Source organism: Sceloporus undulatus, chromosome 1, assembly GCF_019175285.1.
Source record: "Sceloporus undulatus isolate JIND9_A2432 ecotype Alabama chromosome 1, SceUnd_v1.1, whole genome shotgun sequence".
NCBI classification, from domain to species: domain Eukaryota; kingdom Metazoa; phylum Chordata; class Lepidosauria; order Squamata; family Phrynosomatidae; genus Sceloporus; species Sceloporus undulatus.
Window position 1 is genome coordinate 25,648,439 of NC_056522.1, and position 18,469 is coordinate 25,666,907.

The 18,469-nt window shown below is 38.7% G+C and overlaps 1 protein-coding gene across 3 annotated transcripts in view; it reads left to right on the plus strand.

Moving 5' to 3' along the window:
• TTBK1 (tau tubulin kinase 1) overlaps positions 1-18,469 on the plus strand; it is a 157,300-nt gene that overhangs the window by 16,461 nt on the left and 122,370 nt on the right. Inside the window, exons 1-3 of one of the 3 annotated variants that reach the window (XM_042445381.1) lie at positions 745-817; positions 1,015-1,117; positions 7,095-7,256. In XM_042445381.1, the coding sequence (XP_042301315.1) occupies positions 1,115-1,117; positions 7,095-7,256 (165 nt within the window). In that variant the 5' untranslated portion in view covers positions 745-817; positions 1,015-1,114. Of the gene's footprint in view, positions 1-744; positions 818-1,014; positions 1,118-7,094; positions 7,257-18,469 lie in introns of those variants that run through there. The other 2 variants (XM_042445382.1, XM_042445383.1) reach the window with 2 other exon arrangements.

The window sequence follows — 18,469 nt, forward strand, 5'->3', positions numbered from 1 at the left end:
GACTACTTTTGTTCCAAAAGGTAGCAATAATTAGGACTGAAAAAGCAAGCTATGTCAAACTGGGGCCTGTTACAGACTGCCAAAATAAAGCTGCTTCGGGTCTCTTTGGAGGTATGCTATTTAAATGATGCATGGGTCCTAAGAGTCCGGAGGTCGTGCCAAAGCCACACTCCATTCCTAAGTACTGGAGGGCAGCTTTGGTGCAGCTTCCGGATTCTTAGGGTGCATGCATAGTTTAAACAGCATACCTCCAAAGAGACCCGAAGCAGCTTTATTTTGGCAGTCTGTAACAGGCCTGGGAATTTATGAATGTACCATACCTGTAATATACACTTTAAAGCCATTGTGGTGTAGTGGCTAGGGTATTGGTCCTGGATGTGGGAGCTACGGCCATGTACCTTTGGCTGATCAGACAGTCAACCTATCACGTGGGGTGTTTGAGAAGACAAATGTGCTAGCATCATGTACAAAGAAAGAAGAGCATACACTTGTCAACTGTCACAAACTACTTTCGTTGGAGTCTGGCCCAACAATATGACAAACAAATGACATGGTTTTCCTCCCTGGTTGGTTATTCTATTGTTTTTTTCCTTTATAGTCTGCCTGAGTACAAAAAGTGTCTTTCTGCATTTCTGCATTTTAGATAGTTGATAATTTAGAAATTAGATAGTTTAGATAATTTAAGCACAAAGTTGGCTTAAATTCTCAATGCATCTTTCTGCTTCTTCCCCCTTTTCTAATTTTGAGAGGGAATCAATACTCTCAAAATCTGATTAGCATGTTGGGGCGACACCTGGGCAACAAATAGCTGGATCAGGTTTGTCCTTTCTCTTTAGCTCTTTATAGAAACCTCTCCTTAATTTAGATATGTTAATAAATAAGTTTATAAATAAGTTTAAATAAGCCCTTTACTTTGGATGGGCAAATACTGATGTGATAATGAATCTTTATGTGGGGTGATGGTGGTGATAATTTCCAACAGCTTGAATAAACTTTGCTTGTTCTAATTCATAGGCTTCCTGAGGTGAGGATGTATCCTGAAATAAACTGGGATATTGCAGTTCTTCAGCACTGAATATAAAACACTTAAGTGTTTCCCAGGACCTTTAGTAAGATGGTGAGAGCCAGATTTCCATAGCTTTGTTCTGCTGAATGGAGACAATGGAGCATTCTGAAGAGATTTTGGATTCTTTTTACATTTTGGCTGCAAGAAAATGTGAACTTGAAGATACTTAAATACAAAAACAATGTTGAACTATACAGGTCCTGTATTTAACAGGCTTTAATCCTGTCATAACTAAGATTTCATAAAACTGATAACATTTTAATAGGTAAAATAAAATGTTTAGTTAAAAGGACTAATTCTTCCAAGATTGTGATTAGGTGATCTATACAGTATTTCTCAATGGGATGTGCATTATACAGTAAGTTGAGAAAATGCACTACTAATTATTTAATATAGGGCTCCAAATTTTATTTGTTTAGCTGCCTTTCATGTAGGAAAACATCAGCCAATTTTTGTTCTGAAAATAATTATTTCCTAGAGGCTTTATTTTCTGAGCTTCTTTCATGCTGCCTGGTCTAGCCAATTGCCCGCTTTAACCTAATGGAAATTATTTCTTTTGTGTATTGCTTTCCAACTTAGTTTACAACCACTGTTGATAGACAGCAGTGGTGTCAGCTTTCTTGAGAGACTCAATGAAAAGCGAAGCAACCATACTAATCATTTATTTACATTATGTAAAAGATTCTACCTAACCTGTGATTTCTCCCAAAATGGGATTCGAAACAGCTGCATACCCGTAAAAGTGTTCTTGTCTTTATCTGGCTGAATGTAATATATAAATTGAAGCCAGGTAGAGAAATACTTCTGTGGATTGGCAGGCACACTAGCAGAAGCTGCACTCACAAGCAAAAATGCTAAAATTATGAATAAAGCTTTAATGAACTATGCTGTATGAAACTCAAATGAATTGAAGGGCTAAATCATCTATCCAATAAATGCTGGGGGGGCCACATCCCTATTTTCCACCCAAAGAATTAATTTTAATTTTGGTAAAATTTAGTTTCTTAAAGTCCTGTTCCTATTACCCACCATCTACTGAAAGTGTTTAATTAACTGAAGTATATTCCAGAAAATTAAATTTAGCAAGGGCCTGAGAGGGATTTGAAAAAGAAGATTCATTGTCCATGTTCTCTTCCCAATGCTTGCCTGCTTGTCTTCCTGTTCAGTTTGCAAGCTTAGCACTTGAAATGGCAGATGGGTGCTTGGGCGCTTGAAATAGTAAGCTGGGTGTGTAAGTGCCCAAGCCTACTGTTGGCTGCTAAGATTTGTAGAAGAATGCACAAAAAGTAATATAGGGTGCAGTAAGAACTAGGAAAAGAAAACTGCAGAGAAATGGCAATGGTAAGGAGATGGAATAAATATGTACAAAGTTTTTGGTAGAACCAGATTTATGTTGACTGTATTACACTGACCTCAATGTATGCTGTTCTGCATTATAAATATAAAGGAAATTGTGGAAAGGCTAGGATTGTGTCATACAGTAGTCACACTGGCAATTAAGCATCTTTTCCTATTAAAGACATTGGTTTCCTGGCCTTATAATCACTGAATTGTTTGGAGTCCTGTAAGGATCCTATAAAGATGCTGAAAGGTGTGTTGGAGTCTCCAAAGGGATATTGTTGGCATCTTGCTGGATGCTATTTTTCAAGTTGTAATAACCCAAAGAAAGGGGTTAACATGACTTCTTTTTCATCCCATGCCCATGTTCCTGAACACCAAACTGTTACAACTGGCTGTCACAATTACACACAGATCCGACCTGTGTGGACTGGGTTCTCCCATAGAGAAGGCTAAATGTCTCACAAAACTACAAATCCAAGAATTCCATAGCACTGAGCCAGTTAAAGTGGTGTCAAACTGGTTTATTTCTGCAGTGTATACAGCCCCTAAGTCAAATAGAACCAAATCAGAAATCATTTATTTTAAATAACCTTTTGGAAAGCCTGGCATCTGAGGGCACTCAGTGTTGAGATGATCAAGTGATTGTCTCTATAGAAGGGCACCATGAAGACTGAATCAATAGAATGACTCAAAGCAGGACTTAAGATGTTGAACAGATTGCATAGGGATGTACATATACCAGTAGAAGGAAGAACTCTGGAAAATACCTAGTTCCCAAGCCATTTGTGGTTTTAGGTTAAGGACCAACACCTTAACTGAACTTGGAAACAGTAGTGAAGCCTATCAAACAGTAGTGGAGTGATGTGTCCTCAACAGCCAGTGATGATAACAAGATTGACCACAGATTTTTGCATAAAGTGGGCCACAATGGCCTCTCCCTAATGTTGCATTCCCATTTACAGGTTGCAGAATGTTGGGAGGGCTTATTTCTATTTGGGGGTTCAGAAAGTGTGCGTCACTCTCAATTTTTACCAATTTTAATTTCTGGATATCTACAAAAGGGCAGTACAATGTCAACCCTGTTACTATAGTCCAATCTGGAGATGACTAAAGCATGAGTAACTATGGCTAATCTGACTTGAATAAAGTCAGTTTAGGTTTTATGTTATCTTGTTAGTGACTAAGTCTAATGATCTTGTTTAATGAGAAAATGACAGTCTTATACAATATCATTCTGCCTTATAATCTGTAATAGATTTCTAATTACAACCACTGCACAAATTGCCATGAAGTTTGTGAAAGAGGGGGTCATGTGAGTGAAATTTCACAGAGTTGCAGGGCTGGTTGGATTCTGCTTATAGCCAGCATCTGTTTCACAATAAAAGCCTTCTTTCTCATCCCATCCAGTAGATTGTCAAAGAAGCCATACTAGGCAAGAAAATAATCTGAAGGCTTTAAAGAAACTTAAATGGGGCACAAGTCTGCAGTGCTGAATTTACTGGGGCAAAAAAGGGAAACCCATGGGGCTTTCTATACAGCCCTTTGGGACGTCCGGAGGACGTCCCATTTTAAAAAAGGGGCGTCTCTTATAGACGCCCCTGTGCCTAGTACGGACTCCGTCCGTACAAGATGGCGCCGGCCCTTCTACATGGCCGGCGCCATCTTTACGTACTGGACGCATAGCGTCCAGACGTGTCGCGCTGCTTGTGACGTAGCGAGCGCGCCCCTGGCGCCTCGCTACGTCGCAAACGCGACTTGAAAAGAAGCTCCATTTTGGAGCTTCTTTTTTTTGGTCCGCGCGGGAGTCGGGCCGTCTGAAGGCTCCGGCTCCCCCGCGGACCTACTGGCGGCGGCGGCAGACCGCCGCAAAGCAGCGGTCTGTACCCCGCCCATATTTATCTAATTGCTCACTAGCTTCCCGGACAATTTCAGACAATGTTTTTGCAACCTAGATGTTCTAAGTTAATTTCTGTGCCTTATTTATTTATACATTGCTTGATTCCACTTATATCCCACCTTTCTCCCAAAATGGGATCCAAGGGGGCTAAGTTTTGGTAGACCAGTACTTGAATTTTTATTATCATAAAATCCATACCATATTCCAAATGAAAAACAATATTTAAAAAATTATGTTTAGTACAGTAAATAAATCTTTAAAGTATAGTTTTGAAACTGTATATGACTAGGTCACATTAGTGAGACATAGAAGTCAAGGACAGAGTAATGTTAATGCAATCTGTATATAACCAATATTAGAAAATCCTTAATGGAGCTTCTAGTGTTCTAGTCCTGGGGAAAGAGTGGGATACAAATAACAACAACAACAACAACAACAACAGTGCTTGTTGGATGAATTATAGTTCATCACTTGAATCCAGGAACTGTTCATGGGATAAGGAACTATGTGCACCTCTACATCTATGAATAATGTTCCCATTAATTTCAATGGAGAGGTCAAATAGAAACACGAAACACCTGCATGGGCAGATTAGTGATCTCCATTGGATTCAATGAAGGATATGACATGCAAAGTGAACCAGCACTTTTGTTTGCATGCACATGGATTTCTGGATAGAGGACATCATAGTATTTTTGAACACACTAACAGATCTTGAAAATAAATCACTATTCTTACAAATCTTTTCCTCACTATGAGGTAGAGTTTGTATATGTTATGATCAGTGATAAAGGCTCCATGAGTCATAGGTGTATTTATGATACTTCTTTTGCACATGCAGTTTTAGCTTTCATTTTCTGAATGCAAATAACTCTGCTCATAGCATTCTTGAATTCAGGTAATTATATGGCAGAGAAAAAAACCCTAAAAGATGGAATTGTACAATCTGAAACTGTTGTATCCTGTTTTATCACAGGGACATCATTGGAGCAAACTTTTTGCAGTCTTCAGATCTGGTTTTTCAGATTTGGTATATGATTTAAACTTATGTCAGTTTTGAAGTGAAAAAAATGCAGTAAGTGTTTGGTTCTCTTCTGTCCCAGCTGGAAATGTAATGATCCAAATGTTAACGGATGTACTGTATAATGCCACACAGTAGCTGAGGAAGACAACCTCCCCAACAGAAAAAGCTCTAAAGAAGGAGAAAAAATTATTGCAAAAAGTATTTTGAAGACAATCAAGAGGCAGTGATCACTGTGGCCTCAAGCAGAGGGGGCAAAAGGACCAGCCAGAGGCTGTTCCCACCCCAATCGCTGTGGGATCACAGCGACTACACAGCTCACTGGTGTGATTCTGAACCAGGCCATCAAAAAGGAACAGTTTTTTCCTGCTCTTTTTTGGCCAGGCTTTTCCAAGTTAGGGTGAGCTCGAGGTGGCTTCTGGCCACATTCAAGGTGTGTGTCATGTTAAAGTCACACCCTCAGTGTGGCCCAGCAGAGGCCCTTTGGCCTATCTGTTTGAGGCTTGTGTCTCTTGAAAGCTTGAATTAAAGACTTTAAAAATATAAGACTGAGTATACATTAACTATCATGGTTAATATCTGTCCAACTTCCACACCAGGGAGCTTATGATCCAATTTTAGTGGACTATATTTCTTCAGAATTGATGCTTGGTCAGACAGTGATACATCTGAGAATGGAAAATGCCGCAGTTTTGCCTGGTCTTGGGTCCCAAAGCAGCTTCAAGACAAGAGATGCTTATTACAAATGGAAGCTAAAACTGCTAGAGAAAGGTATAATTCCAATAATCCTTGATTCATTCAGATGTACTGAACTAAATAGGGATTGAGGAGTAAATAAAGACCAGCGTTATTGTGGTTTATGGGTTCCTTAATAGGAAAATTGCTGCAACTCCTCTTGACACTTGGAGGTGGAATGGAATGTAGGTGGTCAATAAGAAGCCATTGCTCTAGACACAAGATAAGATGTCAGGCACAAAGATGAAAATCATAAATGTGTATCCTTACACATAAGTGCCATTGAGAGCAGTGAACATACTTCTGAGTAAGCATGGTGAGGATTCTCTTCTTTCTGTTCTTTACATAATTGTTGAAAGGAGTATATATTGTGGTTTAGAACTCTTCTGAATATGTGCCCTTTCCTGTTTGGAACTAGTACTTTTTAATGTGTACAGTAGTTGGTACTCGAAAAGAGCATTCTAGTCCACTTGGGCGCTCAGTGAGTTTGGTACTTCACAAGCTTTGGGGAGGCGAGGGGTTGATTGAAGAGAAAGTAAAATTCAGCAATATTTTAATTCAGCATGAACATTTAGGTTCTTGGAGTAGTTGTGGTTCTTGCATTGTTGCTCTCCTAATGGTCCCGACTGGTACTAAGGTAATATCCAAGACTTTGGCTTCATCCTATCTTTGAGTAGCTGGCTTTCAGATCCCCACCTCATCCTGGAGCACTGAAAACCCTGCATGGTCTAAGCCAGTAATGTATTACTACTCCTATGTTTGTGCTGCTGACTCACAGCATGGTTGCTTCTGCTAATTTTGTGCATGAGGACAGCTGAGGGTTTTGTAAAGAGGGCAATTGCTTGGGCAGCAAGGCTTCTCGCAAGCTGTGCTCTGACTCCAAGGTGAGTTTGTCACCTTCCTAATGCTTCTGTCCCTTGCCCAGTCTAAACTGAGTTTGTTTCACCAGCATGTTCCACCTGTGATGACCTGCATTAATTCTTTTGTTTTTCCCCCCTCCCCTTTTGTGTGTATGTTTTTTCTCTTCTTCATAGATAAATGGCTCATTTAAACTGGGAGCTGCCACTAAAATATTCTCTGGCTGGCAAATGCAGTGCCTAGCAGCTGCTATCAAGGACGAACCAAACATGAGTGGGGGAGGAGAACAGGTGGACATTCTGCCGGCCAACTATGTGGTGAAGGACCGCTGGAAAGTGGTGAGTATATATCTTTCTAAAACCTTCCCCCTCTTTGGCCTAGATGGGTGCCATATAGTCCAAGTGTCCTGCACCTTTTATATAAGACAATTCAGATTATTTCTCCACAAGTGAATGCCTTCTATGAAAGTTCTAAGAGAATATGGATGTCAGGTTTTGGTGACATTTTTGTTAGGGTACTTAAACCAACAACTGGTTGTCAAAATTTTAATATACAGTTGGCCCTTCTTATACATGAATTTTTTATACACGGATTCAAGCATGAATGGTTTGAAAATGTGTGTGTGTGTGTGTGTGTGTGTGTGTGTGTGTATATATATATATATATATTTCAAATATCAAACCTTGATTTTCCATTTTTTATAAGGGACACCAGTTTTCTATGTCATTATATTTAATGGGACTTGAGCATCCACGGATTTTGTTATCCACGGGGGATCTTGGAACCAAACCCCAGCGTAAAACAAGGGTCCACTGTACACTGCATATGAAGCCAACATTGAATGTAATTCTGGCAGAATATGGTGCCCTCCCTTCCTGTTTGGGATGTAGGGATGGAGGATAGGTCAGTTGGAATAGATTGCACCAGCAGTCAAGCCACCTGCAGTGGTTTATTCTGATCTTTTGGGTAGATTTCAAAGTGCAGATTTTTTTTTCTTATGAGCTTCTTAAAAGGTCTAGAGACAACATATCTAAGAAACTTTGTCCTTTATTTTCCCCTATTGTGATTTCTGGGACATACTTCCTTGTGAACAGTTCCTGTGTCAAGAGACTTTATTGTTTGTGGAATGATGGGTGACTACTTTATGTCCCGATGTTAAAGGTGAAGTAGGTGCTGTGGGTTTGCCTTCTGATACTATCAGGAAAAATTAACCCTGAAGAAAAGGTCCTACTTCCATTGCTTTAGAGTGGGATTACTTTTGTTTCTCTGAACCATTTTATGTAAGCAACCCCCCCCTTTTTTTTTTTTAAAGATTGCCAGTATAGCTGGATATTGCATATGAAGTAGGCAGAGGCTTGGAACCAGTGAAAAAGCTAAAACAAATTATCTGAACAGTCTACAAACAAAGACTGATCTGGATTTTTCTTTTGTTTTGTTTATTCATATATATTAAGATTATAGTTATTCACAAAATGATTATCTGACAAAAGATTGGCCATTCCATGCTCTCTGAGTTTCTGGACCCATATATTACAGACATTGGCAAGGGGATGCTCACATTCACAGTTGGATTATCTTAATAATCAAGCTATCTGCTCTGTATGAAACAGGAAAAAGTACTATGTACGCATTATGCACTTCACTGAATTTAACTCTGCCAGAAACCCTGGCCATCTGATAAATTATGTGCACAGTCACTTTAGAGCCTTCCAGGTTTAACATTACTGCTATAGTTTAGCTTGGTGCACTGTTTCTTGCTCATTTCAGTAGAGCAAGAAATGCAGCAGAATTCTGCTTTCTCCAGCAAACCTACTCTGCAGTAGATTGTGTGTGTGTGTGTGTGTGTGTGTGTGTGTGTGTGCGTGCGTGCGCGTGTGCATGCATGTACAGAAGGGTCTACATATTAATTTAGAATTGAAAGTGCCTGAAATATGAAGGGAAAATATATAATAGACAACAAGATCTGGAAAGAATATTTTGGGAATACTTTGGAAATTTATATAAAGATAGAACAGAAAAAGAAAGACATCAGGAGAAAGTAAAGGAATTTTTACAAAAGCTGGAATTGGAGAAAATATCGGACACACAGAGGGAAATCCTAAATGGGCCAATAACATCGTTAGAAATATCGGAAAGTATAAAAAGAATGAAAAGTGGAAAAACCCCAGGCTCGGATGGTTTGCCAGCCATATATTACAAAAAAAATGGAAAGTGTACTGATTAAGCCTTTAGAAAAACTATATAATACTATATTATCTTGATGGAAAATAAAACCACAGTCATGGAAAGATACAATGGTTTCTCTGATTCCAAAAGAAAGTAAAGATGTGAAAGAATCTACTAATTTTAGACCAATTGCATTGTTAAATAATGACTATAAAATATTAACATCTATATTAGCGGAACGTCTAAAAAAAGTGTTGAAAGATAGAATACATAGCGATCAGAATGGATTCATCCTGGAAAGATTAATGAGAAATAATCCTAGGATGGTTTTAGACATCATTGAATATTATGAAAGGAATAAAGAGAAAAAAGCTGCACTGTGCTTTTTGGATGCAGAAAAGGCGTTCGACAACGTCAATTGGATATTTATGTTGGAAATGCTGAAATAAATAAATATAGGAAATGATTTTATACGTTGGGTGGAAGCCATTTATAAAGATCAATCGGCACAAATTTGGATAAACGGAGAAAAGACAAAAGAAATTAAAATAGAAAAGGGAACAAGACAGGGTTGCCCCCTGTCCCCCCTCCTGTTTGTATTAACTATAGAAATCTTAAATGATAATGTTAGAAAGAACTCCAAAATTTGTGGACCTAGAATAAAAGGACAAAGTTATAAACTGGGGGCCTATGCAGATGACATAGTTAAATACTTAGAGAACCCATTAAAAAGTGTAGAAGAATTAGTAAAAGAGATAAAAGACTTTGGTAAATTGGCAGGATTCAAATTAAATATGGAAAAAAGGTAGTAATAACTAAAAATCTTAATATGGAGGAAGAATTGGAATTACAAAAAAAATCTGGCTTCAAAATTAAAAATAAAGTTAAGTATCTGGGAATAGTCATAGCCAAAAGAAATGTAAATTTGTTTGAAGAAAATTATAACCAGGTATGGAAAAAAATGAAAAAAGACTTAGCAAGTTGGACCAAATTAAGACTCTCATTGTCCGGAAGGATAGCAGCAATAAAAATGAACATATTGCTCAGATTCTTATTTTTATTTCATAGCATACCAATAGTTATTAAGGACAAATATTTTAAGGAATGGAAGAGAGAATTGACGAAGTTTATTTGGGCAGGTAAAAAACCCAGGATCAAGTGGAACATATTAATTGATAGTAAAAATAGAGGAGGATTGGGAGTACCTGATTTGAAATTATATTATTATGCCTGTGGGTTATCTTGGATTACAGAATGGTGTACACTACGGAATGAGAGAATATTAAATTTAGAACATGACAATCTTAAATTTGGGTGGCGTAGAGATATCTGGTTTGGAAAAACAGCTGAGAATAAGGAGTTTAATAATCATTGTATTAGGAAAAGCTTAATGAAAATATGGTTAAAATGCAAATCAAGATTCTATCAGAAAATGCCTTTATGGGTATCACCGGAAGAAGGTTGGTTGGAAAAATGTAAGATGACAGATGCAGAAAGACGATGGATTACTTTTAAAGATCTAGTTAAGATAACCAAGGAAGGAGAAAGCAGAATGAAGATAAGGTCAAGAGAGGAAATAGAAAATATAGGAATAAAAATACACTGGTTTAGACAAAAAAAGAGTTAGAAAATATTGGAACAGAGGAATCCTCGAAGAAACTAGAACAGTGATGGTGAACCTTTTAGAGGCCGAGTGCCGAAACTGTAACCCAAAACCCACTTATTTATTGCAAAGTGCCATGTCCCTCTGGCTTTCTAGTAACAAACTCTGGCAAACTCTGTGCTGGGGCGATGGCACATGTGCCCACACAGAGGGCTCCGAGTGCCACCTCTGGCACGCGTGCTATAGGTTCACTATCACTGAACTAGAAAATATAATTTTTGGAGAGACTAAGAAAAATATTTCTAATTTTTATGAATTGTTGTTGGAAAGAGAACTTGAACAAGAGGCAGTGAAGGAAACAATGATAAAATGGAGCCAATATATAAACCGTAATATAGATTTAGAAATATGGGAAAAAACGTGGCAGAAAACTAACAAATTTACAATGTGTCAGAATTTGAAGGAAAATTATTATAAAATGTTGTATATGTGGCATTTAACCCCACTTAAATTGGCAAAGATGAATAAGAATAAGAACTCAAATCCAAAATGTTGGAAATGTAAGATGAAAGAGGGATCCTACCTACATATGTGGTGGAGCTGCAGGAAATCTAAGAAGTATTAGGAAATGATTCATATGGCAATTATGAAAATCTTGGAGATATTCTTCAATATGAAACCAGAAATGTATTTATTAAATGTAACATCGGTAATACAGAAAGAGATGGAAAGTAAGTATTGGAAAATAATATTGTATATGGTAACATCAGCTAGACTACTTTATGAACAAAAATGGAAATCATCTCAGATACTGTACCGACAGAAGAAGAATGGATAGAAAAATTGTTAGATATGAAAGAGTTAGATCTACTTACCAGAAATTTAAGAGGAGAAGACAATGGAGAGAATCAGGAAGATTGGAATTTAATAATAAATTATTGGGAAAACAAGCTAGAGAGAAATAAGGATGAAAAATAGATAAGAAAAAAAAATACGCAATGATAGAGAAAGGATGAGACAGGTAAATAAGAAAGGAAAGAGGGAAGAAGGAATATGTGTGTATAAAAGGGTATGATTAGATGTTAAGGAATAATAATAAGAATCTACATGTAAATATATAATGGGTAGTACAATTATGAGATATAAAGCAGTGTATTTGAAAGGCAGATAGAGAGAAAAAGATGAAATTGGGAATGAAAAGATAAAGGAAAAATGAAGTGCGGTGATTATATAATTTAGTATATAAGAAAAGAGGATCTGTTCAAAAGGAAATAATATAAATTACTCCATTTTAGAAGTAGAACCTTTTACTTTTGTCAGTTGAAATTTCTCCCCTTTTTAGAAACAGGAATTAGAATAAACGTCATTTTTATATGTAAAATATGTGTTTACAAGATTGATTTGGATGTAAAGAGATGTAGGACCAGATGGAACTTAAATAATGGAGAGCAGATAAGATAAGAAATTTTCAAGATGTATGTAAATACATATTTGTTTGTTTGTTTGTTAGTTGATGCCTAAATGTGGATTATGTGTAGTATGTCTAATGTTTGTATGTGTATTTATATATTAATAAAAAAAAAAAGAATTGAAAGTACCTGGTAGTTTTTCAGGTTTGTCTGTAGCAAGGTAATTGGTGGCTGTTCTCCCTTCCTTCCATACTGTCTTGTGTTGTTTCAGAACATGAACTGCAGCAGAGGAGGTCAACTGTTAATGTGGCTTTCATGCTGGTTGTGGTCTGGAGTGCCTGGCATATAGCCAGCAAGATCATTTCCTGTTGTATTCATCCATCCAGCGGCAGATTGAATTAAACATTTTTAAGGGAAAGGCTGCATATGCTAAACATCATAGTGCAAAGGGCATTTGCTTTTCAGAATACCTTGATCGAAGTGCTGTGCCTTATCAATGTTCTGTTATCTTAGCACATACTAATCTTCCTTTCTGTCCTCCTTACCCTTCCCTGTTCATGTTGTCTCAGTATACTTGTCTTTTTAAACATAAAATCTGCATAGTAGCTAGTACATTTCATGCAGTGCCGTTTTCTGTGAAGATTTTTTGTGCTTCTATGCAGAGATAAGTCTTGTGCAAGTTTCTGCTTAATCGTCAAGATGATTCCTAAATGCAGTTAGCTTGCTGTGACAAAAGAGACTATGATTGCCTCCATTTTGGTTATGCATCAGCATTTTGTATTGCTACTTCCTGTGCTAGAAAACAGAAAAAAGGTCTGAAATTTCAGAAAGCAGCTCATGTCAATCTCCACCTGTAGTGTTTTTATTTTCTTGTTTTGGCCACTAGAGTTAATTTCCTATGAGAATACATGTGACTGCTTGATATCCTGAGGTGAAAATTTGGTCATAGAATCATAGAGTTGGAAGAGACCGCAAGGGCCATCCAGTCCAATCCCCTGCCGTGCAGGAAATCTAAATCAAAGCATCCCCAAAGGATGGCCATCCAGCCTCTGTTTAAAGAGACCTCTAAGGAAGGAGACTCCACTACACTTCGAGGGAGTTTGTTCTACTGTCGAACAGCCCTTACTGTCAGGAAGTTCCTCCTAAGGTTGAGGTGGAATCTCTTTTCCTGTAGCTTGCATCCATTGTTCTGGGTCATAATCTGTGGAGCAGCAGAAAACAAGTTAGCTCCCTCCTCAATATGACATCCCTTCAAATATTTAAACAGGGTTATCTTATCATCCCTTAACCTTCTCTTCTCCAGGCTAAACATCCCCAGCTCCCTTAGTCGTTCCTCATAGGGCATGGTTTCCAGAACCTTCACCAATTTGGTCGCCCTCCTTTGGACACGCTCCTGTTTCTCAACATCCTTTTAAAATTGTGGTGCCCAGAACTGGACACAATATTCCAGGTGGGGCCTGACCAGAGCAGAATATAGTGGCACTATTACTTCTCTTGATCTAGACACTATACTTTTATTGATGCAACCTAAAATTTCATTGGCTTTGGCGCTTTCCACATGCGCCAATAGTACGTGCTCGTCATGTACTAGGGTTACAAAAGGGCATCCTTTCCGGACCCCTAACCCTAGTACGTGCCAAGCACGTACAAAATGGCGGTGCCCATTCTACTTGGGTGCTGCCATTTTGACGTAGCGTACGCTTAGCGCCCGCACGTCGCGGTGCAAAAATGACGCCTCAAATGCACCATTCGTGCCTTGTGACATCATTACTGCGCCGCAAAAAGAAGCCGCTTTTTGTGGCTTCTTTTTGCTGCGCCGGGGAACCGCGCAGTTTGTCTGCTGCGGTTCCCTGGCGCAGCATTCACGGGCGCCAGCAGAGTGCCTTGGTTAGCTGCCGCATTGCACTGTTGATTCATGCTCAATTTGTCATCTTTTCCCATAAGGAAGTGAGTGATCCCACAGTGCTGGGAACAAACATCCTTGCAGCCCCCTCAACTCCATTCACTAAATAAGGGGAAGATTTCAGCACTGGTGGGCTTCCTCACATCTGTTGCCCAAGCCTTTTTTAGTTGTGCTTGCATTTGTTGTTAACTGCCCTCGAATTGGTCCCAACTCATGGGGACCCTGCGCGATGACACCCCTTCAAGATTCCTTATACTCCACTGCCCTGTCCAGTTCCTGCAAACCCATGCCTGTGACTCCCCTGATTGAGTCCATCTGTCTTGCTTGCGGTCTTCCCCTCCTTCTTATACCCTCTACCATTCCTAGAAATATTATTTTTTCTAGTGATCCATGTCTTCTCATTATGTGGCCAAAGTATGACAGCCTCAATTTGATCATCTTGACTTCCAAAGAGAGTTTTGGCTTGATTTGTTTAAAAACCCATTTGTTTGACTTAGGAGATTATCACATGAGCAGAAAAATAGGAAGTAAAAGGTATGTTCCTGGTATAATTGTGCGATTGTGGCGAGGTTTTTCGCATGACATTGCACTTACCAAGTGAAGACCCCGGAATCTTCCAGCAACAATTCATTCACAGGGAAGTACCATGAATGGCTTCTCAGTCATGAGAATGAAGCGCTATTCGGCAGGTGCAAAACTTAATCGCATTTCATTCTCGTGATTGGGGAAGCAATTGGGAACATTTACCCACAATGCATTTCGCCGGCGACAGTTCCTTCTCATGACTATGTTCAGTGATGCAGTGGATTAGGTCTTATTTGTAAGGTGTGGGGCACAAATTTGTTTGCACTGGATGAAAATAATATGTAAATTTTATTTTATTTTATTGTGTGAGAGGGAAACATTTGGTATAAGACATGTGCTGTTGCACAGAAATAGTGCATTTGCAAAATGAGCAACAACAATGTAATAAAACTTTATTAGTGGGGATGTGCATAATGCAATCACAAGGTTATTTGGCTTTTATGTTGCCATTATTGTGTTATTGTGCTTACTTGCGAAAATATTGACTGCTATAACTGTACTGTCACATTCTCTTCTAATGCAATGATTGTTGCTGAATTGGCTCTGGTGTGATGATCTCCTTACTGTTAATGAATAGGTGTGTCTTTTACCTGATTTCTGCATTTGATTTCTGCTTCGGGAGCAGTTCAGTCATGGAACCTTCTGAATCTCTTGGAATAGTCAGAAAGGGAGAAATTTTTTTCAGTCCCCACTTGCAGATATGGGGAATAAAAGCAAAATTCTTTATAACTGACTCTAATCCAGATTTGCCCACATATAAATGGATTAATGTAGGAAAGTAGATATAAAGTATTTATTTTGTGTATCATCCTTACCTCCTTAAGCATTTTGGATGTTTTCTTCTAAAATAATTTTAAAATGGAAACTTGTGGCAATACTTATCCTTGAGCATGTTCTTTTGCATGGCTGAGTACTAAGAGATCTGATGTGGAAAAGGGAGTGCACAAATATTATAAACTTAGTCATATCCCTAAAGCTAGATGTATTCCTTATAAGTATATACATATAACATTTTTACTCCCTGATTGGCAATCCGAGGTTTCTAAAGAAGCTTTGGTGATGGTGTCTGTAATTTCTGTGTTTACAACAACTTCCTTCCCCTTAGTTTAGGTCTATGTCTCTTATTTCCTGGAAGTGATATAAACAGATATCTCTGAGATTTGTAAAATTTAAAACCAACTGGAGTATGCAATTGCAGACCAGTAAAATTAAGATTGGTGTCATGTTTTAACTATGTTTACTTTGCTGTGAGAAAAATCTGTGTTGCTTTAAATTCACTGTACATACCTCTCATGGCAAAAGACGACAAAAGACTATCTCTGTTGTTATGCGTTCTTATTACCTCTGATTAGACAATGTTCAAGGAATTGCTGGTATTTAGAATTGGAGAAGCTTTGTGCATAAAGCCGAGTTTGCCTCTCTTTCTCCCACTCTAGTGTAACATCAGATCAGACATAAAGTTTATTGCATTTTGCATTGTCCTGTTCACGAGAATGGAACAAACTTGTTTTCTGCTGCTCCAGAGAATAGGATCTAGGGTACTCATGTAGCAAAAAGAACCCGCAAAAAGCGGGTTCTTTCTGTGGCATGGTTGTGACGCCACTAGGTGTCCGTCATGTCAAAATGGTGGCACCTGTATGTACAGGGCACCGCCATTTTGACGCCCTCGTCACACGCGAGGGGCGAGGGGCGTCTGAAAGCGCTGCCCCTCACACGTCATGACGGCGCCCCATAGGGCCCGTCTAGCCAGCACCCAGCTCAACATTAGGAGGAATCTCCAGACAGTAAGAGCTGTTTGATAGTGGAACACACTCCCTTGGAGAGTGGTGGAGTTTCATTCTTTGGAGGACTTTAAACAGAGGCTGGATGGCCATCTGTGGGGAGTGCTTTGATTGTTTGTTCCCATATGGCAAGGGGGTTGGAATGGAGGGCCTTTGTGGTCTCTTCCAACTCTGTGATTCTAGGAGTCTATAGAATCATAGAATCACAGGGGTGGAAGAAACCACAAGGGCCATCTTGTCCAACCCCCTGGAGTACACAATCAAAAGAGTACACAATCAAAACACTTTTCACAGATGGGTTTAAAAACCTCTAAAGAAGGATACTCCACTACACTCTGGCAACATATTCCACTGTTGAACTGCTCTTACCATCAGGAAATTCTTCCTAATATCTGAGTGGGACCTCTTTTCTTCTTTTCAAAGAGTGGGAGTTAAATAATGTTTATTTCATTATACTTCAGAACACTCTGTACAACACAGCAGAAATAATTGTTGGTATAGTATTGGAATACACATCCTAAACCCAATTTGTCTGTATCGGGTATATTAGTTTTAGAAAAAATTGAATATATTCAGAGATAAAAGAGGGCATAATGGCTTTCTTGCTTCCTCTACTATGGTGCCCTCATTTCTCCCACATCTGCTTCTAAGAGTTGAGGCATTGTGGAATGGTGCGTCAGGGACACAGGAAGATGCAGTGAGCAAGGCCAGTTAAAAGCCTCTTTCTGTCCGTATATTTATGGATCTAGAACAATAATACATACCATCCACATAATCCACCATTTGGTTTTAGTTTCAGCACATTTGAATTCTGGCTCTATAGAAAAATATGTGAGTTGCAAAATGTGAGACTGTTATACTTTACTGTGTGTTATTGGGTTCAAGGAAGACATACCCAAGAAATGTACAGGGAATGCTTCTGCTAATGGATCTTCTCATTTATTTATATAGTACCATCACTCTCAGGAAGCTTAGGTCCAATCTTCTCTGAACCATAGAAAAGCTCACTGGGTGGTCTTAGATATGTTCTTGCTCTTAATCCTTATCTTCCGTGTAGGGCTATTTTGGAAATAAAGATGAAAAATTAAAATAAAATAAAAATGTTATGGGGGAAGGATAGGATATAAATGTGATAAATTAAAAATAAGGCTCTGCCCCAGGTAACTTTAAAAAACAACACTAAATTTCTATATAGAAATGGAGAGGTGAAAAACAGAAGCAGCAGTGGACAATGGCTTGAACAAATGTAGTTTGCTCATGCTTATTTATTATTTATGTATTAAATTCATAAATCACACCCTTCACCTACCAGGCAGCTAAGATGACATACTGTAAAAACATTAAAATGACAAAGAAAAACACAAAGAACCATAGGAACAAAACAAGCAAAGAAACTATACTCAGAATAAAATCTAAGACTGGAATTAACATTACTTAGCCTTCTTTCCTCTTAAACCTAAGAGAATTAGCCAAAGAGTTTATGAAAAAGGTGAGTATTTAGTGGAGTGTCTTGAAGTATGGCGGGTTACAGACTGCCGCTTTGCGGAGGTCTGCCGCCGCCGCCGCCGTTTGCTCCATGCGGGAGCCGCAGCAGCCACACCGCGCGGCTCCCGCACGGACCAAAAAAGAAGCTCCAAAATGGAGCTTCTTTAAGCGGCACCTCTATGACGTCGCGAGGTGCCAGGGGCGCACTCGCGACGTCATAGATGCCACGACACGTGCGGACACACAGCATCCGATACGTAAATATGGCGGCATCTGTGTGGAACGGCCGCTGCCATATTGTACGTACAGAATACGTACTAGGGTTAGGGGGTGCGGAAGCACCGCCCCTTCCTAACCCTAGTACGTATTCATTACGTACTAAATAGCAGTGTGTAACCCGCCTATGTGTGTTTGTGTGGTATAGAGTAAGGTCCAGGGCATTTGAATGAGTTCCTAACAATTACATAGCCAAGCTACTAGCTTTTGCATCTACCATAGTTATTCTAGTCAAGATCAATGAATGAGGGGAAAGCCAGTTTAGCTATTTACAGCGCTTTATAAATAAAGGATAATAATAATAATAATAATAATAATAATAATAATAATAATAATAATAATA